This window comes from Mirounga angustirostris, unplaced genomic scaffold (genome assembly GCF_029215605.1).
Source record: "Mirounga angustirostris isolate CCGP_5_RB_7025 unplaced genomic scaffold, mMirAng1.0.hap1 SCAF_2, whole genome shotgun sequence".
Classification (NCBI taxonomy): domain Eukaryota; kingdom Metazoa; phylum Chordata; class Mammalia; order Carnivora; family Phocidae; genus Mirounga; species Mirounga angustirostris.
The window spans coordinates 126,644,914-126,670,683 of record NW_026991710.1 but is presented as its reverse complement, the minus strand read 5'-3'; the positions used below and the strand labels follow the sequence as shown (position 1 = coordinate 126,670,683).

The 25,770-nt window shown below is 34.4% G+C and overlaps 1 protein-coding gene across 6 annotated transcripts in view; it reads left to right on the top strand.

Moving 5' to 3' along the window:
* LRBA (LPS responsive beige-like anchor protein) overlaps positions 1 to 25,770 on the top strand; it is an 841,444-nt gene that overhangs the window by 341,284 nt on the left and 474,390 nt on the right. For all 6 annotated transcript variants that reach the window (XM_064585149.1, XM_064585150.1, XM_064585152.1 and 3 more), the window contains one exon: positions 9,804 to 9,868. In XM_064585149.1, coding sequence (XP_064441219.1) covers positions 9,804 to 9,868 — 65 coding nt within the window. The remainder of the gene's footprint in view (positions 1 to 9,803; positions 9,869 to 25,770) is intronic.

The following is a 25,770-nucleotide window of genomic DNA, read 5'->3' as shown; positions in this document are numbered from 1 at the left end:
TTTTATGATTATTAGTTGAAAATGGAATAAAAATGCAATAGAGGCAGACTTTTTTGGATAAAAAAGCATTTAAAGAAACATGTATGTCTAGCTGAGTTCACAGTATATGTTAATTAAAACTAAATATTATAAAACAAAACTTTGCCTCTAAAACTACCTTCATTTCATAAATATTTACAGTGATCTGTAGAAAGAGTTTAGAGGTATAGATAATTTTATTTTCTCCCAAAACAGAAAATCTTGATGATCTGATAAAATGAGAGGTATATTGAGGTGTGGGGAATGGGAAAAGCTGTTTTCACCCAAGTCAGGAAAGCAGTGCTTTTAAAAATAATGCAATTGGTAAATATTTTTTATTGTTGCTGAGTACACTAGAGGGTTTAAAAATCTTTTAAAAATAATTAGCCATTTTATATAGTTTTAATGGAAGTCTTTCATGTTTCCTCTCCAGCAGTCTCTAATGAACACTCCCTGTAATTTCAGTGCAGGCTTTGAGATTCCCTAAAGACTTGACTTCAGACCTCAAAGGGCAGCAATTGCCATATGTCTGGAGAACTGGAGTTGCCAAATAGACTGACCATGTACTAATAGGACACATTTATATAGCTCTTGAATGTGAAGCCCTGATATAAGCTTAATGATGGTCATCTGTTGAGAGGTTGTAACTGGAAAGGGTTAGAGCAACTTTTGTCACCTTTATTGAAATTGAGATTTCTGTATTGATCAGTAAAAGATCTTGGCTAAATTGATTCCAGTTTGGAAGTTATTTGAAGGATTATTATTGGCTGGAGAACATGTTTTTCCTAAAAAGTTTAAAAACAGATTTTTAAAGGGACTTGTAAATGTATTAATTTTAATGTATGCTTAAACACAATGGTAAGAGGATTATTGTTTTTATTATTTACAAATAATTTAAAACTATTTGTAGTACTTACATAATTGATTGCATGGTTATCTCAGTCTTTCAGATTTTTAAACTTTTGCATTCTTTATTTTGTAAACCCAGTAAATGTGTTCTAAATATTCAATTCTTTGCTTATAGTTCACAAAAATATTTGTTAAATAAGCAATTGTAAAATTGAAACATTTGCCAATTCAACTTTAATAGACTTTTTCTTTTCTGTTTTTCTTAACTCTGTAATGATCTGTATATATATATTTCATTTATAAACTGAGCTATAGTATCTGTACAGATTAGATGTACATTTTAAAAGTGTATGTCCACAGAAATCATTGAAACCAAAACTTTCCAAAGGGCAACATTTTATTCTGTCTCAGGTAATGATTTGCTTTACCCTCTAAAGAGACAGTGGAATAAAACCTGTCCTTTTCTATTATGCCATACTCTTTCCTGGTATGTGGTTACTCGATTTTGTGTTAGATAAGCTGTTGAGAGAGTGCTGACATAAAGTGCAAACACTGCTGAAAAGTTCTTGATCGTTTACTTTGAGCACTTAAGATTACTATATCTTGACCATGAACAAGTTTTCTCTAGTTTTGACCTTTAGTCCTGTGTATAATGTGGTTTTCAATTTTGTGTTAATACATTCCCTTCGTTATTTGAGCTCTCCTCTGTGGCCTCCTTCCTTGACTCCTACTAGTGTTTCTGTCATCTACTTAGGGAATTGGAGCTGTAGTCAACCAACTTGATTTATTTTACAAAGGCATGTATAACTAACATCTTAAAATATTAATATTGATATTTCATTGAAGAACACAAGCCTTTAAATCTTTATATATTTAATAGGGAAAATGAAATAGTTTGAAATGAGTTTAGGTTTTTATTAACAAATTATTCTTCATTCCTCTGTTTATGTTTGAATCATTAAATCAATACTTACAAAAAAGAATATTTTATGATCAAAAGCAGTAGAGATAAAATTAATTTCATTTAGTAGGATGTAGAATACTGACTTTAAAAAAATAATTCTTAATGGTTTATGATAAAATTATATTTTCATAAGTTTTTTAAACTCCTGCTTACCTATAAACCTGAACAGTACCTACTCATTGGACTGTATTCATAACGTGAGAAAGAGAGGGGGGAGGGGCAGAGGGAGAGAGAGTCCCAAGCAGACTCTGTGCTGAGTGTGGAGCCTGACACAGGGCCCGATCCCAAGACCCCAAGACCACGACCTGAGCCAAAACTAAGATTCAGCACTCAACTGACTGCGCCATCCACGTGCCCCTATATTTCCATATTTTTGATACCAGTATTTGTAGGACTTGAATGCTTGTTCAGGTTATTTAGAGATATTTCACAATATTTTGGATAAATACCTGTTGTCTAGTTAGCGTACAATTTTAATACTTAAGCTGAAAAACAGTTTCTGGCCTCAGTTTTTCTTCTCCCCTTTGATTCTTACTTTCTGGAAGGAGCCATATTCACTAAATCTTAGTTGTTGAGTCTGCCACGGATCTTCATATTTCTAAATGATTTAATTAAGCTATTTCTTGATTTTTCTATTTTAGACATTATCTGGTGATGTCTTCTATGGAAGATGACCATTGAATTACATATATTGTTCTTTCTTTCCACTTCACATTTTCTGTTGTTTCCAGTACAGTTATATCATAATATTTTGTTAAAACCATACTTACCATTTACATTATTATGACAATGTAAGTATTCACAGCAGAGCTATAAAATGTACCAGGATTACCCTCTTTTTCTCCCTCCCTTCCTTCCTTTCTTCCTCCCACTTGCTTGTCTCTCTTTCATATTATTCTTCTGGAATTAATAATTTCCTACTTTTTTGTTTATTTAAATTTCTCTGTACCCACCACAAATTTATTTCTAAATTTTCCACTGGAATCATAAAACTTGTGCCAATGTGATTAAACACACTTATTATCTATTGATTCAAATGTTTTTCTTAGAGATGTAGTACCTGTAGTTCTCTATTTTTCTCTTCCAATCTGGATTGGTTACTCTTTAGGTCTGTCGAAAGCTGTTATCTGGAGGTTTCTTTTATTATCAACCCAGAATTTTCCTCTTCCCTCTTAAGCTGCAGTGTCTATCTTCTGCCCACAGTGACCTTCAAATTTGTAAGGTGCTGGTCACTGTTCTAGCGCTGGAAATACAGTAGAAAATTAAAAAAAAGGGAAAGGTAGAAATGAAATCTGGTGGGTAATAAGTATGTCCTCAGAAGAATAAAGCAGAGCAGTTATGGAGGATGATAATGGGGTGTCTTAATTTTGATGAGACACTTCCTTTTTACTTTCTTGAGAAAGAATGCATAAGGGGTAGAATTTTTTAGACATTGCTTGTGTGAAACTTTTTTTTTCTTATTTTGACCTTTAAGCTTGATCAATAGCTTATTTGGATATTGGTATTAGAGGCTGAAAATTATAATCTTTCCAAATTTTTTCTCCCTGGTGGCTTTCAGTATTTTTATTATTTTAAAAATTATTGTTGTTACTGCATTATGCCTTTGGTGTGGGTGGATCTTTTAAATTCATTATCTTTGGTATTTTATGTAAACCTTTTAGTCTGAAAAAGTATATACTTATGTTCAGATAAATTTTCTTGAATTATTTTTATGGGAATTTCTTGCTTTGTTTTTTCTAATTTTGTTTCTAGAACTTCTGTTAATTAGTTAGATGTTGAACTATCTGGATTAGTTTTCTGATTTTCATATCCATTTCCATCTGTTTTTTCTTTATCTTTTATTTTACTTACTAAGAGGATTGCTCAACATCTTCCAGTACTTTTAAAATTTTTATTTGAAATACTTTAATTTCTAAGAGCATTTTCTAGTTTTCTATTTTTTGTTGTTGTTTTGGGGAGAGGCAAGAGCTGTGATGGTTAATTTTATGTGTCAATTTGACTGAACCATGGGTGTCTAAATATTTGGTCAAACATTATTCTGGGTTTTTCTTTGAGGGTGTTTCTCAATAAGATTAACATTTAAATTGGTAGGCTGAGCAGAGGAGATTGCCCTGCCTGATGAGAGTCGGCCTCATCCAGTCAGTTGAAGGCCTGACTAGAACAAAAAGTCTTACCATCCCCCATGGAAGAGAGAATTCCACATGCTTGACTGCCTTGGAACTGGGATATCAACTTTTTCCTGCCTTTGGACTTGAACTGAAACACTGGCTCTTTCTGGAATTTGAGCCTGTTGGTTTTCCTGATTCTTAGGCTTTTTGACTTGGGGTGTAACTACAACATTGGCTCTCCTGGGTATTCTGCTTGCGAATGTGAGCCATTTCCTTAAGATAAATAAAATTTTGGGGCGCCTGGGTGGCTCAGTCGTTAAGCGTCTGCCTTCGGCTCAGGTCATGATTCCAGGTCCTGGGATCGAGCCCCGCCTTGGGCTCCCTGCTCAGCGGGAAGCCTGCTTCTTCCTCTCCCACTCCCACTGCTTGTATTCCCTCTCTTGCTGTGTCTCTCTCTGTCAAATAAATAAATAAAATCTTTAAAAAAAAAAGATAAATAAAATTTTTATCTCCATACTATTGGTTCTGTTTCTGTGGAGAACTCTAAACTCTAGTATAGGGGCAGAGAGATACTGGTGAGTAAGACAGAATTTCTGCCCTGATTGTTTTACCTGAAATATTTTCTTTCTAATGGTATAAATTATATTTTTCTTTAGTCTTCTGTCCACACCCCCTTAACCATATTGTCTGTTTTCGGAGTCTTTTTTTCCCTATTTCTTTGGTGTCGGTCATTCATGCGAGTCTTTCCTGTAATGACTGGTAATCCTTTGCTATCTGCTCATATTTAAGTGTAACACACAAAAAATCCATGCAACTGTGTGGGAGTTGTCTATTGGTGATGAATGAGGTGCCTTTGCCATTGATAGACCCTTAAATATTACGGATTCTCATTTTCCTCAGAGAAAATGTCTTTAATATTGTTTTGGAGTCTCATAATTTAGTATCCTTTCAAGTTATTTGATTTTTACAGTAAGGCTTTTTACAGTGTGCAGAAGTTGACTTCCCTGAAAAGTAAACTTTTAATGCTTTACTATGGTGGGGATGACCATAAAGTATGGGGAGAGGATCTGGAATTCTGTGTTTCATATACTTCTTTTCATTCATTTAAACTATTTTTATCCCTGTTTCTCAACATCTTCACATGATACTTAGTGACTTCAACTCTTGGCCCCCCTAGAGTTCTGCAACAAGCATTGATTGGCTTCCTCAAATTGATTTTTCTCCAGGTTGTAGAGAAATTTTTTACCCTCTCTCATATGCAGTTGTCTATTTTTAATTTATTTTTTATTACTTTTGTTCTTAACTTTTACTGTTTAACCTGAAGTATATACCTCTGTCTTTTTTTTTTTAAGAGTAAGAGAGTTTAGTAATTAGCCCACCAGAATAAAAAATTGATAGTACATTTAATGTCAACATTGATGATTTTCCCCCTCACCTTAAAAAAAAAAAAAAAAAGGTGGCAGCCTGGAGTATATGTAGTCTGTCTTGACAATTTGTGGCCTTACTTTATTTACTTTAGAACATGATAATATTTTGGAATTACTTTTAAAATCTAGGTAAGTTTATGTAGTAATTCAAGACACAATAATATATTGTAGATTATTGAATTTATATAAAACTGTCAAGTTTACTTTAAGGAAGATAGAATTGTATTAAAATAATATAAATTAATACATAGCACATTAATTGGTGCCCCTTTTCTCTATATTTATTTGTTGATGATAGGGAGGGATAGACTTACTTTGGTTAATGAACTCTTCTTTTTTCTTTCCCCCACCCTAAGAGAAGACTTTTATCACCAAAAGCATATATTTGAAATTTGGTGGAATACTGTATTTATTTAATAAATTTCACTAATATGTATTATCTTTGTTGTTGATGTTGCATGACTTAAGAGCATTAGTAAGTATATTTTAGTAAAAATTGACTTATCAACAATTATAGCCTTAGGAAGTGATAGTCAATTAAATACAGCTTAGAACAGGTATGAAATTATTGACTCACTTGTGCTTTGAGTCCTTCCTCTCCAAAGTGCTGAAATGTGTTTTGAAATTACTTAGTTGCATTAGTGGTTGGATTTGAGGCTTTTAACGTGTTTTTCACCAATACCTTTGGGAAAAGAATAACCAAGACCTTTAAATGTACTAGCATTTTCCATCACTATACAATTGTAAATACTGTGATGAAATACTGAAATGATCATGTAAGATGATAACCGTTAAGCTTTTCTTTCAACTATTAAAACTCACTAAAGGTTATATTGAGCTGTGGTTTATGAAATTGTTTAGACTAACACCTTCTTTGATAATTGCCTCAGAAGTGGAGAAAAATGCTTTAGGATAGCATGATTAATGCATCTCCTTTTCAGTTTTGGCAACTTCTTAAAGGATTGTAGATAAAGTTTTAGTATTGAGAAAACTTGTTGGGTTGACTAACAGCTGGGTTTATTAAAATTTTAATTTTTTCTTATGGACTTATTATTTTCATCTGGGTTATTAAATAATTGCAGTATAGCTGACACACAGTGTTATATTAGTTTCAGGTGTACAGCATAGTGATTTGACAACTCTGTACATTATGCTGTGTTCACCACAAGTGTAGCTATCAGCTGTCACCATGGAATGCTGTTATAATACCATGGAGTTACTAATTCTTACCAGCATGTATTTATGTAGCTGGTGTGTGATATTAAATGTTAATAACTTATACTTAGGAATAGATTATAGACAAAACTCAATGATATCTTTGAGAATTGTGAGATTTTTATAACAATACCCAAAAGTATGAATAAGATTTGTATTTTCATTTCTTTTCTCATATTGTCTAATTATTTTTTAACTAGCGAAAAAGTTTTACTCTAGGTGGTTAGATAGCAATTATAATAAGTTAACAAATACAGGTTTATAGATGATGCTTGGGAAAGCAAGAAGTCTAGTAGTAGCGATAATAAATCTGTCTCTCTGAGCTTCTGTAAAAATTGGACTCTTCTACTTCTATATGGACCTTCATGTCTAATTTGTTTTTAATTTAAAAGAAAAAAATATTTTGTGTGACATACCAATTTGAGTTCAGGTCACAAAAATTTTTAGATGGTGAATTTTCTGTAGTTGTAGTAATTTGAACTGGTGTTCTATCTGACCTAAATCATGCTGTTTAAAGTGTTTGTGAAATTTAAATGGCATACTTCCTGATTTTACATTATAATTAAAATTACTTTATATACATTAATGAAAATAAATTGATGTTTCCTGTCTACTTAAAATTTAAGTCTCTCTACTGTTACCTATTTCAATCCATGTGGAGTTTTGAGTTTTCTATGACCTATATAATAAAAATACCCACCTGTTGCAGTTTTAGACAAAATGGATTTGAGAAAAAAATACTATTAGTATATACTTGTTAAAATAAAATGTCTGATCTGAAGAATTATATATACTATATTCTCTTGCTTTTCTTTCTGATATTTTCTAGCAAGAAAAGTAACTTCCTTTAGTTTCTTTTAACTAAGGTTAATTTTCATTTTCAAATTTTCCTTCAGGTTAAGTGATCTAAATGAAAACTCAGTCAGTTTAAGGTCTTGCCTCCTCATAATCTGGTGCTGTATCAAATTTCTAAGTGGCCTGCCGAGAGTGCTATGTTAGGTATAAGAGCTGAGAAGTGAGCATATGCTTCTGTTCTTGACTATGGTGTCCTTTGAGGTGTCACCATCCCTTTTGATTCCCTGCTCTCTATCAGCAAAGGTCACAGCTGTGTTCTCCTCATCCCCTCAAAGCCCCTGTTACTGTACATTTTTCTGGAATAATTTTCTGATTCTTCCTATGGCATGAGATATTTCAAGGCTGTCTTAAAGGTCCATTTGGCCATTGTATTTGTCTCCATCTACTATTCCTGCACATTACTAGGTTTAGGAAAGCTTTTTGAGACTTGATACCTGTCTTTGCTGTGCCTGGAAAGTAAGGTGTGGGATCCTCTGTACCAGGATCAAAAACCTTACCCGAGGGTTCTGCTTTAATGTTTGTAAATTACTGAATCATAAAATAATATAGCTTAAAGAAAATTTGAAAGAGAGTATCTAAGACCTAGAGATGTCAAATGATTTGTCCATGGACATAACCTGTTAATGTCAGAATCAGTGAGAGAATATAGATCTCATGACTTCTTGTTCATTGCTCTTTCCTTAACAACACATTGCTTTATCTTCTCTTTTAGATCTAGCCAATTACTACTATCAAATTTCTGAGTGACTTTATATCTATTTTTCATTCTGTATATGTTGTTAATATTCTTATTGACACTATTCATGAAATAGAACCTTATACTACTCCAGAAACCAATATTGTACTGTATGTTAACTGAGTAAAATTAAAAAAAAAAAAACAAAAAAACTTATAATAAAATTGTGGTATGCAGCCATTTTAGTCCTGAGAACCACCTTGGGTTCTTTAAACATGAAAGAAAGCAATACTAATTTAGGAATGAAAAGGAGAAATTAAAAGAGAAAGGATGAGGCTGAAAAAAAAATAGGAATTTGGAGTAACACAGAGTAGTCGTCAGGGGTGAAAGTACATGTACTTTCAGACTCTTAAAGGTATTACATTTAGAACATATGAATATTTTTGATAGTAAAGGTAAGTACCCCAACATTGTCTTTTGTTTTGAGTTTATAAAAGAGCAAAAAAGATCAGTTGAGGGATATTATGTAGGTAGAATGTAAGGGGCTCCTTAGTTTTAAGTACCATAAAGATTATATATTTCCACTTATTTAAAATTTAATTTAAGTATCTATATTTAAAAATAGATATACATGTGCATACACATACCCACACACATTCATACCTTGGCATTTGTCAACTCTAGCAATATTTCACACATACATGCACATATGGGCGCATGCATGGACATTTCTCAACTCTAGCTACTTTTCAAGTCATGTAGGCCCAGCCTTACGGAGTAATGTTTATTTTATATATTTATATGTGTTTTGAGTTGAATATTTATATATTTCTATGTGTTTTGAGATGATTCAAAAAACTCTTTTGTACATACTCTTCTGGTTTATTTCCTTCTTAAGTTTTTTAGTGGATAATTATTCATAAAGAATATAATAGATTTATACCATCTTCTGCTAATTCATAGGCTAGTGAACTATAGTTTTCCAGCTCAGAAGTAGTCTAGCCAAATTAACTGATCTTTCTATTCTCTTTCTCAATTAATCATCAATTTTTGTGGTAGATGTGAGCTATTTACTGTGTACCAAACTATTTAATTCTGTCTTCCCCTTATTTGAGGAAGTCATGCATCTCTTTTCTTAAACAAAAACAAAAACCTCTCTCCTTGGTCTGTGCTGCCTTCCTTCCCAACTCCCAATATTTTTGTTGAATTAGTAGTATATAATGGTATAGGACAGCAAAATAAATATAGATAGGGCTTTTTGGCTTATATAGAATCAAATTGTTACTAACTTGTTTAATATTTTTTTAAAGGATTTTATTTATTTATTTGACAGAGAGAGAGAAAGAGAGCACAAGCAGGGGGAGCAGTAGGCAGAGGGAGAGAGAGAAGCAGGCTTCCCGCTGAGCGGGGGGCCCGATGTGGGGCTCGATCCCAGGACTCTGGGATCATTACCTGAGCCGAAGGCAGATGCTTAATGAACTGAGCCACCCAGGCGCCCCTAGTTTAATTCTGAATATCAACTATTCATGTGTACACAGGGTTGGCCTTGAGTAGGCAGCACATTTAACCAAACTTTTCCTTTAAGAGGTAAGGTATGAGATTGATATGGGTGATGTTTTTCATAATTGTTTTAAAAAAATAATCTGTTATGTGTTCAGCTATTTTCTTTTCTTTTCTTTTTTTTTTTTAAGGAGTGGCAGAATTCTATCCAGAAGAATGCAGGCCTTGCTTTTATTGAACTTGTCAACGAAGGAAGGTAATCTATTTTATATCCATTTATGTTTTACTTATAAATCTTACTGTATTTTTGCCACTGAAACTGACATTTTTGGATACTGTATTGTTTTTGTAGTCACTAATGTAGTGGAGCTTAATTTCTACAAATAGGTCAATATTTAATTATTTTGTGGTTTTCTTCATGGTTACATGCTTAATGATAAAGTCCTGATCTTTATTTTTCGATAGGTAAGGCTGAGTTTGGCAAAAGTAATAGTAGTGATTTTGTTAGCAGATATAAGGAGAATGAATACTTATTTGGAGTTCCTACAAATTTAATTATATTTGTGAGCCCAATAATTAAACTTAGATGTCTATATTATCTCTCTTATGTCATGGCCTATCATAAAAGAGTGGGCTAACAAGTTTTGTTCTGTGTTGCAAAGTGATGCAAAAGTAGAGAAAGGGAGAAAGTTGGTAAGGTTTCCATTTAAAGATAGAAGAATTCAAGGAAAAGAAATTCAGTAGTAAGAAAGAAAAAGTGAAGCAAGTCCAGAGATGAAAAGAAAGCTACAAGGGAGAAAATAGATTGAAGAGAGTGAGAGAATTAAAAGGTAAAAGTAAATTGAGGAAATGATGAGTGGACTCCTTTGAGTCTGTTTTTGTGGAAGTTGATTTTGGATTAATTGGACTGAAGACCCAGGGTATAAATTAAAAGATGTGTGTAGCTGCCATTCAAATTTGTATTTTGCGAAAAATGGTTGTTGAGGAATGTTTCTTTATAGTGTTCTGGCTAGTGTTGAGACTGATGTCATCACTTTGGGAACTATTTGAACTAGTAACTAGGAATCCAGCATCTGTCTCGTTAATGTTACAGAAGACGGCAAAAAAGTATGGATAACTTCACTTGACATTAAATACTTCTGAAATTCTTCTACTGAGCAAATAATTATACATGCTCACATACTAGTATTGGAAACCAATAAATAAACCTGCAATGGTAATGCCTTTTGCTAAATTCTGTTGTAGAAGTATTTAAATACATGTTAAAAGAAATACTTGACAGTTTAATATGGAAGAATTCGGTAAAACTTCCCCAGGGATTATGATTCTTGAGAGGTATTTTCTTTTTTAATTTTATTCTTTTTTAAAATTTCTTTTCCAGTTTTATTGAGAAACTGGAAGTCTGTACGTTTTGACCACCTTCCTTCAAGTCCCCCTTTCTCTTTTCTCTGCCTCTGCTAACTATATGTCTGGTCTCTTTTTCTAGGAGTTTGGGTTATTTGTTTGTTTCTTAGATTCTACATGTAAGTGAGATTATGTGGTATTTATCTTTGTCTGAGTTATTTCACTTAGCATAATGCCTTCAGGTTCCAGTCATGTTGTTGCAAATGGTAGGATTTCCTCACTTTTAATGGCTGAATAATATTCCATTATATTTATTTATATCTCTGTCTTTCTGACTACTTCTTTGTCCATATGTTAGTGGACACTTAATTTGTTTCCATGTCTTGGTTATTGTAAATAATGTTACTATGAAAATGGATATGTAGATAATCTTTTCAAGTGTTTTCATTTCCTTTGGGTATATTTCTGGAAGTGGAATTGCTGGATCAGATGGTAGTCCTCTTTTTAATTGTTCCATCAACTTCCATACTGTTTTCCATAGTGTCTGTACCAGTTTATAGTCCCACAAAGAGTGCACAGGTGTACCCTTTTCTCCACATCTATGACAAGATTTGTTATCTCTTGTCTTTTTTTGATGGTGACCATTCTAGTAGGTGGGAGGTGATAGTTCATTATTGTTTTACTTTGCATTTCCCTAATGATTGGTGATGTTCACCATCTTTTCATGTATCTGTGGCCTTTCATATATCTACTTTGGAAAAATGTGTATTCAGGTTCTTTGCCTGTTTTTAAGTTGGGGTGTGTGTGTGTGTTTTGCTTTTGTGTTGTATGAGTTCTTTATATATTTTAGATATTAATCCCTTACCAGATATATTGGCTTGAAAATATTCCATTCCACAGGTTGTCATTTCATCGATGGTTTCTTTTGCTGAAGGGAAGTTTTTTAGATTGATGTAGTCACCCTTGTTTATTTTTTATTTTGTTGCCTGTGCTTGAGGTGTCATATCCAAAAAAAGTCATTTCCAAGGACCATATCCAGGAGTTTTATTCCTAAGTTTTCTTCCAGAGTTTTATGGTTTCAGCTCTTACATTTAATTCTTTAATCCATTTCAAGTTAATTTTTGTGAGTGGCGTAAGGTTCAGTTTCATTCTTTTTTATTTTATTTTATTTTATTTATTTATTTGAGACAGAGAGAATGAGAGACAGAGAGCATGAGAGAGAGGAGGGTCAGAGGGAGAAGCAGACTCCCTGCCAAGCAGGGAGCCCGATGCGGGACTCGATCCCGGGGCTCCAGGATCATGACCTGAGCCGAAGGCAGTCGCTTAACCAACTGAGCCACCCAGGCGCCCCAGTTTCATTCTTTTACCTGTGAATGTCTAATTATCCCAGCACCATTTCATGAAGAGACTTGTCTTTTCTCCATTGAGTAATCTTGGCTCTCTTGTCAAATATTAGTTGACCATAAAATGCTTTATTTATTTCTCGACTCTTGGTTCTGTTTTATTTATTTGCTTTTATGCTAGTACCAAACTGTTTTGATTACTGTAGTTTTTTGTATAACTTGAAATCCGGAAGTATGGTGCATCCTGCTTTGTTCTTCTTTCTCAGGATTTCTTTGACTATTCAGGATCATTTGTTGTTCCATATAAATTTTAGGAGTGTTTTTTTAATTTTAGAAAAAATGCTACTGGAATTTTGATAGGGATTGTATTGATCTATAGCTGATTTTGGTAGTAATGACATTTTAACAATATTAATTCCTTCAGTCCATGAATACAAGATACCTTTCTGTCTATTTGTGTTTTCTTTGATTACTTTCATCAGTGTTTTGTGGTTTCCAGTGTAGAGATCTTTTACCTTCTTGATTAAATTTATTCCTAAGTATTTTATTATTTTTGATGATATTGTAAAAGGGATCAGTTTCTTTATTTCTTTCACCAGAGAATTCATTGTTACTATATTGAACTGCTACTGGTTTTGTATGTTGTAACTTTACTACATACATTGATTAAATCTAACATTTTTTTGGTTGAATATTTACGATTTTCTAGATATAAAATCATGTCATCTGCAAATAGGGACAATTTTACTTCTTCCTTTCCAATTCTGATACGTTTAATTTTTTTTCTTGCCTAATTGCTGTAGCTAGAACTTTCAGTTCTGTGTTTAATAGGAACAGTCAGAGTGGGCACCCTTACGTTATTGTTAATCTTAGAGGAAAAGCTTTTAACCTTCACTGTTGTGTCTGATGTTAACTGTGTGTTTGTGATATAAGGCCTTTGTTACGTTGAGATATCTTCCTCCTATGCCTAATTTGGTAAGAGTTTTTAATCACAAATGGATGTTGAATTTTGTCAGATGCCTTTTATGCAACTATTGAGATGATCATATGATCTTTTCTTCCATTCTATTAATGTGATGTGTCACATTGATTGATTTGCACATGTCAGACCATCATTGCATCCTGGGATAAATCCTACTTGATCATGATGAATAGTCCTTTTAATGTGCTGCTGAATTCAGTTTCTTGTTATTTTATTGAGAACTTTTGCATCTATATTCATTAGGGATATTTGCTTTTAATTTTTTTTTTTTTTCTAGTATTACCTTTTTCTGGTTTTGGTATTGGGATTTGCTGGCTTTCTAAAATGAGTTTGGGAGTATTCTCTTCTCTTTGATTGGGAAGAGTTTTAAAGTACTGGAGTTAGTTCTTCTTTAAATGTTTGGTAAAATACACCTGTGAAGTCATCTGGTCTTAGGCTTTTCTTTCTTTTTTTTTTTTTAGATTATTTATTTATTTGACAGAGAGAGACAGCAAGAAAGGGAACACAAGCAGGGGGAGTGGGAAAGGGAGAAGTAGGCTTCCTGCTGAGCAGGGAGCCCAATGCGGGGCTCGATCCCAGGACCCTGGGATCATGACCTGACCTGAAGCAGATGCTTAAGGACTGAGCCACCCAGGCGCCCCTAGTCTTAGGCTTTTCATTATTGGGAGATATTTGATTACTGATTCAATCTCCTTACTAGTAATTGCTCCAGTCAGTATTTCTGTTTCTTCCTGATTCATTCTTTGTAAGTTGTAGTTTCTTTTTTTTAAGATTTTATTTATTTATTTGACAGAGAGAGACACAGTGAGAGAGGGAACACAAGCAGGGGGAGTGGGAGAGGGAGAAGCAGGCTTCCGGCAGAGCAGGGAGGCCGATGCGGGGCTTGTTCCCAGGACCCTGGGATCATGACCTGAGCCGAAGGCAGACGCTTAACGAGTGAGCCACCCAGGCTCCCCTGTAAGTTGTAGTTTCTAAGAATTTTTCCATTTCTTTTAGGTTGTCTCGTTTGTTAGTATTTGGTTGCTCATAGTAGTCTCTTATGAACCCATATATTTCTGTGATATCAGTTGCAATGTTCCCCTTTATCATTTATAGTTTTGTTGATCTGTGTTCTCTTTTTTACCTTGGTTAGTGTAGCTATATGTTTGCCAATTTTGTTTTATCTTTCCAAAGAACCAACTCTTAGTTTGGTTAATCTTTTCTATTGTTTCTTTGTTCTCTGTTTCTGTTTATTTCTGCTCTAATTTTTATTATTTCCTTTCTTCTGCCAACCTTGTGCTTGGTTTGTTCTTTTTATTTTTTTTTCTTTTTTTTTTTTTTAAAGATTTTATTTATTTATTTGACAGAGAGAGAGAGAGAGAGAGATCACAAGCAGGGGTAGTGGCAGGCGGAGGGAGAGGGAAAAAAGTAGGCTCCTCGAGGAGCAGGGAGCCCGACGTGGGGCTTGATCCCAGGACCCTGGGATCATGACCTGAGGTGAAGGCAGTCGCTTAACCAACTGAGCCACCCAGGCGCCCCAGTTCTTTTTCTAGTTCATTAAAGTGTTGTGTTAGGTTGTTTGAGATCTTTCTTGCTTCTTAATGTAGGCATTTGTTGCTATGAACTTACCTTTTGGAACTGCTTTTGCTGTATCTTATAAGTTCTGATGTGTTGTGTTTCCATTTTCATTTGTCTCAAGAAACTTTTAAATTTCTCCTTTAATTTATTCTTCAATCCATTGGTTGTTCAGAAAAGTGGAGTTTAATTTCCATGTGTTTGTGAATTTTCCTTTTGTTATTGATTTCTAATTCTGTGCTCCTGTGGTCAGAGAAGATAATTGATATAATTCCAGACTTCTTGAATTTGCTAAGACCATATTATAGTCTAACATATGGTCTATCTTTGAAGATATTCCACATGTGTATTCTGCTGTTGTCGGATAGAACGTTCTGTATATGTTTGCTAGATAAATTCAGTCTATAGTGTTCAGATTGGCTGTTTCCTTAATGATTCTCTGTCTAGATCATTTATCTTTTGTTGAGAGTAGGATATTTATGTCCCCAGCTATTATTGTATTATTCTTTATTTCTTTTTATCTGTGTTAGTTTTTGCTTTATATATTTAGGTGTTCTGATGTTGGGTATATAGGTATTTATAATTGTTATATTTTCTTGATGGATTGACCCCCTTTATCATCATGTAACGACCTTCTTTTTCTCCTTTTACTATTTTTAATTTAAAGTCTTTTGTCTGATATAACTACCCTGCTTTTATTTTATTTTATTTTATTTTGTTTATTTCCATTTGCTTGAAGTGATTATTTTTATCCCTTTACACTCTGTGTGTGTCTTTAAAGGCTAAATCAAGTGTTTGTTAGGTATCTTATTCTCGGATCTTGTTTTTTTTCTTAATCCATTCAACTATGCTATGTCTTTTGATAGAGAAATAAATTTTTTTTTTTTTAAAGATTTTATTTATTTGCCGGAGAGAGACACAGTGAGAGAAGGAACACAAGCAGGGGGAGTGAGAGAGGGAGAAGCAGGATTCCTGCTGAGCAGGGAGCCTGATGCGGGCTCGATCCCAGGACCCTGGGATCATGACCTGAGCCAAAGGCAGATGCTTAACGAGTGAGCCACCCAGGCGCCCCTAGAGAATTAAATCTATTTCTATTTAGAGTACTTACTGATAAGTAAGGTCTTCCTATTGCCATTTTGTTATTTGTCTTTTGGTTGTTTGGTAGATCTGTTGCTTCTTGTTTCTTATCCTGATATCTTTTTTTGTGTGTTGATGTGTTTTGGTACTTGTATGCTTTGATTTCTTTATCTTGTTCTTTTGTGTAATTGCTATAGGTTTTTTCTTTGTGGTTACCATGAGGGTTACACAAAATATCTTAAAATTATATTCCTATATTTTAAATAGATAATTTTAGTAGAATTTTAAAATTTACATTTTCATATCTCCTCCCACTCACATTTTAGGTTATTGCTATTATAGTTTGTATATTTTAATTTTGTGTAACTAGTAACAGATTATTGTACTTATGATTATTTTACTGTGTTTACTTTTTAAACTTTTAAATTAGAGTTGTATGTGAATTATGCATCATTACCAAATTGTAGAATCTGATTTTGACTATGCATTTACCATCAACAGTGAGTTTTACACTACCTTGGTTTTAATTGGCATGTTTTTTATCATAGTTGAAGAACTCCCCTTAGCATTTCTTAAAAGGCACGTCTAGTGATAATGTACACCCTGTGTTTCTTTGTATGTCTTTATCTCCCCATAATTTCTCAAGGACAGCTTCATTCTCTGTAGTATTCTTAGTTAAGAGGTTTTTTTTCCTTGAATATTTTGAATATGTCATCCCATTCTCTCCTGGAGTGAAGTGTTTCTGTTGAGAAATCTACCAATATTTTTATGGGCATTCCCTTTTATGTAACTTCTCTCTTTTCTCTTGTTGCTTTTAAGATTTTTTTTTTTTTTTTTTTGCCTTTCTTTTTGACAATTTAATTATAATTTATCTCAGTGTAGGTTCACGTTCATCATGGAGTTCTTTGAGCCTCATGGATCTGGATGTCCATTTCTCTTCCCAGGTTTAGGGAGTTTTTAGTCATTATTGCTTTAAATATATTTTCTGTCCTTTCTCTTTCTCTTCTTCTAGAATTCCATAATGCAAATGTTTCTCTTCACTGTGTCCTATAGGTCTCATATGCTTTCTTCACTCTTTCGCATTTTTTTTGTTTTGTTTTTCTGGGTAATTTCTAATGTCCTATACCCCATGTCACTGATTCTTTCTTCCTTGTGGCTGAATCTGTTTTTGAAAGTGTAATGAATTCTTCAGCTCAGTTATTCAGTATTCACCCTTAAGATTTTGTTCATTTTTTTTAATGGTCACTATTGCTTTGCCGATCTTCTTGTTTTGATGCTCGCTTCGGCAGCACATATACTAAAATTGGAACGATCTTCTTGTTTTGTTCATGCATTGTTTTCCTAATTTGGTTTAGTTTTCTGTATGTGTATTCTTGTAATTCATTAAATTTTAAGTTGTTATTCTGAATTCCTTGTCTTACAGTTCATAGATCTCCATTTCTTTAGGATCAGTTATTAGAGCTTTATTAATTTCCTTTGGGGGTATCATATTTATCTGCTTTTTTTGTGATCTTAGATTCCTTACATTGGTATACTTGAGTAGTTGGGTTCTTCTTCCAGACTTCGCAGGTTTTCTTTGGCTGAGACATATCTTCACCAGTTACCTCAGTTTGAGTTTCTGGGTGTGTCTGTTCATAATATTCTTGGCCAGGTGTGGCCTGCTATTATCATTTTTGGATGAGGTAACTATTTGAGTGCTGAGTTTGGGGTGTGGGATGTGCCTCTGGCTGAGAACAGTTGGATAGGTCTTCTGGCTTGATACTCTACTGAAGTGAGTCTGTAGAATGGTCTCTGTGATTGCTTGGATTTTCTGGTCAGGCTTACTAGAGGTTAGGACTGGGTACTGTAGTCAGTTGTAGATGTGACTATGAATTATTTTCCCTGCCCTGGCAGGGCAGTAGAATGGGACCCTGGGCTGTGACTGTTTGGGGACCTGAATCAGGCAAGACTGTGCACTGAATTCTCTGTTCAGGGAGGCCACAGATTTTATTCTGCAGACAGGGAAAGCCATGGTTTGTGCTCTCTGTTAAAGTATGTATATAAGTGGAGTTGTTGGGTGGGCTATGTAGTTTCTCATATACTTGGTTAGTTTTCCTGATCAGACAGGCTGGAGACTGTATTCAGTATTAAGTTGGGCTACAAGTTAGTTCTGCTACCTGGATCAGTGGTTCAAATAGCTCTAATGATGGAATTATTGTCTTAACTCATGTTGACCCACTATCCATGTGCACTGGCTTTGCACTGCAAGCTATGGGCTCTTCTTGTTCTTCTCTTGGCTTGAGTGCCCCACTGGGCTGCACAGCTTTCGGGTTGTTTTTGCCAGCCCTTCTGGTGAGATGGGGTTGGTAGATATAGCAGGTGTGTGGGGCTATGTCTCAGCTCCGTCACCTGGGTGGGAATATAAGGGGTCACTTCAGGTATCTCAGTTTCTCAAACAAGGCAGGACCTGGAGCTGTCCTTGGCTTTGAATGAATCCCCATGACCATTCATAGCACAAGAATCCTCTATACTTGGTACTGGCTTTTCTCTGGGGGCAGTCAGTTTTGCCTGTCCACCTCTTTGCTCAAGCATTGCTGGATATCACAGCTTCCTGGTCTTCCCAGCAGCATTTCTGGTCAGATGCGGCTGGGATACACTCTTTACAGTATGTGGGTGTGTGACTCAGCTCCTTGCCCGGGTGAGGGCAAACCAGTCTCTAGGGCTGGTAAACCACCTTGTTTGAGGATTGAAATCAAGTGATATGCACCCTGCTGAATTACCTGCTTAGAGAGTGCCACTGACTTGGTTCTGCAGGTGAGCAAAGCTGCTGGTTGGGATTATTACGTGGGCTCTACAGGTGTGTAACTCCATTGGCCAAGGTCTTTGTGTTGGTTATCGCAAGCACTACCCCACTCCTTGTCACACTCAATTCCCAGTGGCTGAGTCATGCAGATTCTCCTGCAATCCTCATTGGGTATGATTAGAGTAGTGGCTCCCACAAGGTCAGGTGGGGGTGCTGGTTGTCCAGGGCTAGGTTCTCTCTTCACAATGGTGGAGGAATCAGTGGTTCTAAGGAACCACATGGTGCTGTGCTTGGGGGAGGGGTAATATAGTCAACATTTAGTTCCTCCTCTTAACCTCCTAATGCAGTTTGTCTAGATCCCTGTGGTACAAGGGGTGCTTTAGCCTCATTCCTGTGTTCTAGAATTCTCTCAGTGATGTCTTGTTCCTGAAAAATTGTTAGTTGTTTTCTTGTGAGGGGGGAGTGAGGTCACAAATGATGTATGTCGCCATCTTGGTGATGTCATTGAGATATATTTTCATAGATGAGTAGGGCTAGTCCTATAGACATTGGAAAAGTGAGAATTATGGATAAATTGGAGGATGTGTGTGAGAAAAGCATTCCAAATAGAGAAAATAGAATATCTGAAGACACCATGGTGTGGAAAGGTATATAGAATATTCAAGTGTGTGGGTTTGTGTATTTGAATTACTGGATTAGAATTGGACATCTAGATCATAAAAGGCCTATCGTAGCAAATTTGGACTATTATCTAAAGGCAGTGGAAAGCTTGGAGGATTTTAAGCAAAGAAATATGATATTTGGGTTTTGAAAAGATAACTGACAGAAATATTTGGGGTGGGTTGATGGAGAGGAGACCTGAATGAAATCAAGCAGCACAGTAGTGAGGTTATTGCTGTGATTAACAAGAGAAAGAGAGCTAAATTGCAGTTATGAGTATTGCAAATGGTAGGAAATCAAGAAATATTTCTCAGTGAGTGAATGGCTAATAATTTAGCTGTTTAGTCAAAATTTCAAAATGCTTAATTTTCAAAAGGCTAAATCACTCTTTGGCTGAATTTCAACACTGAGGTAATGCATCTTTCAAAGTTTATATATAGAAGAAGAGGTAGTTAGAGCTCTTGATCAAATATGTATTTGTTCTACTTAATGCAAAACAACAGATTTTCTATCATTTATAAGGCTTATTTGTTTAAAGAATATATTCTTGCCCTTTTTTAAATAGAAAACTTGTTATAAAAGCCAATTTTTATTAGTATAGGCTCTACTCAATATAACCACCCATGATTACACAAGTTACTGTTACATTTATAGCTTTATATATATATATATATAAATATATCATATACATATAAGGCTTTATAGCTTTTTATTAATAGCATCAGCTTTGAAGTTAGCACTGGGTTCAAGTTTCAGCTTTTATATTTGGAAAGTACTTTTACTTCTATTAGCCTATATTTTCTCATCTATTCATTCAGCCAATATGTATTATTCACTACATACCATCAATTGCCCTTGTTGCTGGGGATAGAGCAATAAACAGATAAGTATATATTTACTTGTAGATCTTACATTTAAGCAGTCATTGGCTGACTATGAACAGTAAAATAAGTAATGGATTATATGACAGGTGAATGGTGATATGTACTGTGGAAAAAGAAAATGTGGAACAAGTTGAGGGAAATGGAGATTTTTGAAGGAAGTAGAAAGGGTTGGCATAGTTTGCAGTTTAAAAAGAGTAGTCAGGGGTGCCTGAGTGGCTCAGTTGGTTGGGCATCTGCCTTCGGCTCGGGTCATGATCCCAGGGCCCTGGGATTGAGCCCCACATCGGGCTCACTGCTCGGTGGAGAGCCTGCTTCTCCCTCTCCCTGCCACTCTGACTATCTGTGTTCTCTATCTCTCTGTCAACTAAATAAATAAAATCTTAAAAAAAAAAAATAAAAAGAGTAGTCAGATTAGAGTTCATTGGTTAAAAGTGACATTTAAGCAAGCACTTGAAGAATGTGAGGGAGTTAGATATAGGAGTTGATCGTTCCAGTCCTGGGGAACAACAGTTATACAGATGAAAGCTTCCCTGGCATATTTGAGGAATGAGGACAATATAGCAAGAACAAAATGATCAAAATGAAGAGAGAGAAATAAGATATGGGACTAGAGAGATAACATAGGGATAAGGTTTTGTATAGAGATTTTGCAGCTTATTCTGTGGGAAATGACAGTCATTGCAGAATTTGAGTAGAGGGAAGACAGTATGTTTTATGTATTAAAAAGATCAACTCTTGGCTGATACATGTAGAAATTTAAGGATAGAAGCTAAAACATCAGTTAGGAAGCTGTTGTAATCCTCATTAAGCATAATGGTGATTTGGACTAGGGTGGTAATAGTTGAGATAAGAAGTAGTAGGATTCTGAATATGTTTTGAAGATAAGCCTATAGGATTTACTAATGGATTTGATGTGGGTTGTGAGAGAAAGCTAGAGAGAAAACTAATAAGCAGTTATTTCAGGTTGCAGGATACAAGGTTAATATACAAAAATCAATTGCTGTTTTACATGCCAAAAATGAACAAGTGGAATTTAAAAGTAAAAACACAGTGCCATTTAGATTAGCATCATAAAAATGAAACACTTAGGTATAAATCTAACAGAATATGTACAAAATCTATATGAGGGATGCCTGGGTGGCTTAGTTGGTTAAACGTCTGCCTTCAGCTCAGGTCATTTTGTTTTTAGATTCCCTAGCCTTTACTGCATATAGAATTAAGTTGCCAGTGAAAAACAATTGGTAGTTTTACTTCTTCCTTTCCAATCTGGATGTCCTTCATTGCTTTTTCTTGCCTTATTGCAGTGGTTAGGACTTCCAGAATGATATTAAGCAGTAGTGAAACTGGACATTCTTGCCTGATTCTTGATTTTAGAGGGAAAGCATTTGGTCTCTTATTATTAAGTATTATGTTAGCTGAATTCTTTGTAGATGCTCTTTATCAAGTTTTGGCAGTTCTCTTCTGTTTTTTGTTTATTGAAGAGTATTTATTATGGATGTATCTTGGATTTTGACAACTGTTTCCTTCTTTGTGTTATAAATTGATCATGTGGGTTTTGTTTTTTATTAATATGGTGATTTATATTAATTGATATTTCAGCATTAAATAAATTTTATATTCATGGTATGAAATCTACTTGGTCAAAATATATAATTTACTTAATATGTTGCAGGATTCATTCTGCTAATATTTTGTTATGGGTTTTTTTGTCTCTTTTTATGAATGAGTTGATTATAGTTTTCTCATGATTTGTCTGTCTGGCTTGGTATCAGGATAATAATGGCCTCAATAAATGAGATGGGAATTGCTTCTTCTCTGTTTTCTGAAAGAGTTTATGTAGTATTGCTATTCATGTCTTCTTTAAATATTTTATAGAATTCACCTTTGGAAATACCCAGGCCTGGGATTTTCTCTGTGCCAAGATTTTAAATTACTAATTCAGTTACATGACTTGTTACAGGCTAGTCACGTGTTCTGTTACTTAAGTGTCAAATGTGGAAATTTTAATTTTGTAGGAATTTATCCATTTAATTTATTTATTGTGTGGCAGAGAGTTGTTCATAATAATCTCTTGTAGTGCTTTTAATTTTTGTAGGTATTAGTGATGTTCTTTCTTTCATTCCTGAAGAATGTTCCTGAAGAACTACACTTTTTTAAATTGATGCTTTTCCGTCTTTTCTCTGTTTTCAATTTCTTTGATTTCTGTTTGTGTTTTTATTATTTCCATCCTTCATTGATTAGGTTTTGTTTACTCTTCTTTTTCTAGTTCTTTAAGGTGGAAGCTTATTGATTTGAGAATTTCCTACTTTTCTAATACGGGTGTTTGCAGCTGTACATTTCTAACAGCAGTTTTTAGCTTTATTCCATAAATTTTTACATGCTTTGTTGCATTGATTTTGAAAATGCTTACTAGTTTTACCTGTGATTACTAATTTGGCCCATGGGTTATTTTGTGTTAATAACCAAATATTTGGGGTTTCCCAGTTACCTTTCCATATTGATTTCTAATGTAATTCCACTGTGATCTGAGAATTCCTTTAAATGATTTCAGTTCTTTTAAAGGTATTGAGACTCTTTTATTGCCTAGCTCCTGGTCTTTCTGGAGAATGTGCCAAATATATTGGAAAAGAATATATATTCTATCATTGTATGGAGTGTTCTGTAAATATCACTTAGGTTAAGTGGATTGATGGTATCATTCAAATCTCAAGTAAGTTGATTGATGGTATCATTCAAATCTCAAGTCTTCAAAAAATCTTTCTGATTCACTTTCTAGTTCTGTTAATTATTGGGATTTGAGGTATTGAAATCTCCAACTACAGTTTCTTCTCCTTCTGTCAGTTTTTACTTTATGTACTCTGGGTCTGTTTTTTTAAATGAAAAATTTTATTTTTTTCATAGTTTACATTATTTTTTAATATTAAGAGCATTTAAATATAGGTCACAGTACTTTTTTAAAATTTAAATTCAGTTAATTAACATATAATGTGTTATTGGTTTCAAAGGTAGAGTTCAGTGATTCATCAGTCTTATACAATACCCAGTGCTCATTACATCACATGCCCTCCTTAATGTTGGGTCATATGTTAAGCCTATGCTTAACTTTTTGCAGAACTACCGAAGTTTATTCCCAAAGTGTTTTCATTTTTGAAAGATAGTTTTGCTGCATATGAACTTGTTTGATTTTTTTTAAAGTACTTTGAATATGTCACATGGCCTCCAGATTTTCTGATACGAAGTCAGCCTTTAATTCTATTGTTGTTCTCTCATAGGTGATGAATCCTTTTTTTCCACCTTCTTATTTACCTTTGTTTTATAACACTTGGAATAAGACATGTCTTTGTGATTGTTGGAAGATAATTCTTCATTGGCTTCTCACATTTCTAAAGGTCTTGCAAGTAGAAGGCCAATTGCTTTTGTTCTGTAATGTACTGTTATTTTAAAGATGTTTATGGAGCACACAGCTCTGGAATATAGTAGTGTCTCCATTTGAAGGGTTGTTTGCTGTCTACTATAATAGTAATAATATCTTACTTTGAGACAAAAGTTACCAGGCCCCAGTGGCCATCAAAAAAGATTCTAGAGCCCTAAGCTCAGGTTTCCTCTTGTGTAACATTTGGTATTTTTATCTCCTGGACCTGGTTCAGTGTGTGGGAACTGGGGCTTAGAAGTGCTAGCACAAATGCTGATACTCTGGCTGCTGCTTTTGCTGAGAATAATGAACTGTCATTTGTCTCTGACCCAGATATTTCATTATCTTCTATCCATGAAAGGTTAACTTGGTAGCTTACAAGTAGAGTAAAACTTCCTACTCTCTGCAGTGCTTGGTGGTGTTTATCTTGCTTGGAGTTCCTTAAGCATCTAGGGTCTGTCAATGAATGCTTTTCATAACAATTGGAACGTTTTCAGTCATTATTTCTATTTTTTTCCTGTGCTTATCTTGCCTCTTTTTCTGGACTCCCATTATACATTGGTACTCTTGATATCCTGCAGGCACTGTTAAGCAACTTTTAATCTTTGTTCTCTCTGTTGCTCAATTTATTAATGCTATTGTATGTTTCCAAGTTCACTCATTCCCTCTGCAATCTCAGAGTCCCCTTGGAGTTTTTCATCTTGATTATTGTCTTTTTACCCAAGAAAATTTCCAATTGGGCCTCTTTAATAGATTCTAATTATTTATATTCACTGTGTAGTCATTTTCATCACATTCTCCTTTTATTTTCAAAGTATGAGTGCCTTAAATTCTTTGAACATATTTATGATAGCTACCTTGAAGTATTTTCTGCTAAATCCAATCTCAGAGAAGAGATTCTTTTGACCGTTGGTTCAGTGTTATGAGTCACATTTTCTTATTTTTTTGCCTATCTTATTATATTATTGTTATTATTAGAAAACTTAATATAAGATCTACTCTTAGCAAGTTTTTAAGTATATAATATTTTTAACTATAGGCACTTTGCTATAAAGTAGATCTCTAGGATTTATTCATCTTGCATAACTGAAACTTCATAGCTTTTGAAACTTTATAGCAAAAAGGGGCCGCTCCTCCCGCAGCTCCTGGTAACCACCATTCTTCAACATGTTGGTGGTTTTGGTAATTAAGTCTTTGAGGAATTAACATTGAAGAATGGTATTACTGTTAATGCCAGGTTTCCAGGGATGAGTGATGTTGTGATGAAGAGTAGTGCTTTAATGAGACCACCTATGTTTTGGATATCTTGTTCATCATTTAGATTTTGAATAATGGATGCGGAACACATACATAGCATGGTTTTGAAGAATGTTCTGTGCAGATTTCTAGAAATGCTTAATTTCGTTGATTACTACTCACTGTTACTGTTATGAAGCATAATTGGCCGGAGATGGAGAAGGTGACAATTTTTTAAATATCATTTTGGGTAAGAGCACAGACTTCTGTAAATAGTGTAGTGATAGCTCCTAGGCGGGTCATTAGTGTTTGAGAGGTTTTATTAATTTCTATTAATGGATGGAAATGGATTAATAGGAAGATATATGCTACAACTATTGTACTCGAATGAAGTAGGGCTGAGATGGGTATAGGGCTTTCTGTGGCTGAGTGAAATCATGAATGAAGGGCACATTTGGTGGATTCTCCAGTTGTGGCTAAACAAAGTTTGATTAATGGAAGATTCATATGATTGAGATTGACTATAAAATTTTGTTGGGAGTCTCATGAATTTAAGTTAAATAGGAATCATGCTATTGATATAACGAATCCAGTATCTATGATGCTGTTGTATAGAATTGCTTGCAAGGTGGCAGTGTTGCAAGTTTGACTATTTTAGATTCCTTATAGAAGCTTTCTATTCTTTTCCCTTGATATATCTGTCTGTTCTTTCACCAACACCACACTTTCTTGATTACTGTACCTTTATAGTAGGTTTTGAAGTTGGGTAGTGTCAGTCCTCCAACTTCTCTTTCAGTATTGTGTTGGGTCTTTTGCCTTTCCATATACACTATAAAATCATTTTGTTGATATCTGCCTAATAATTTGCTGGAATTTTGAATTGG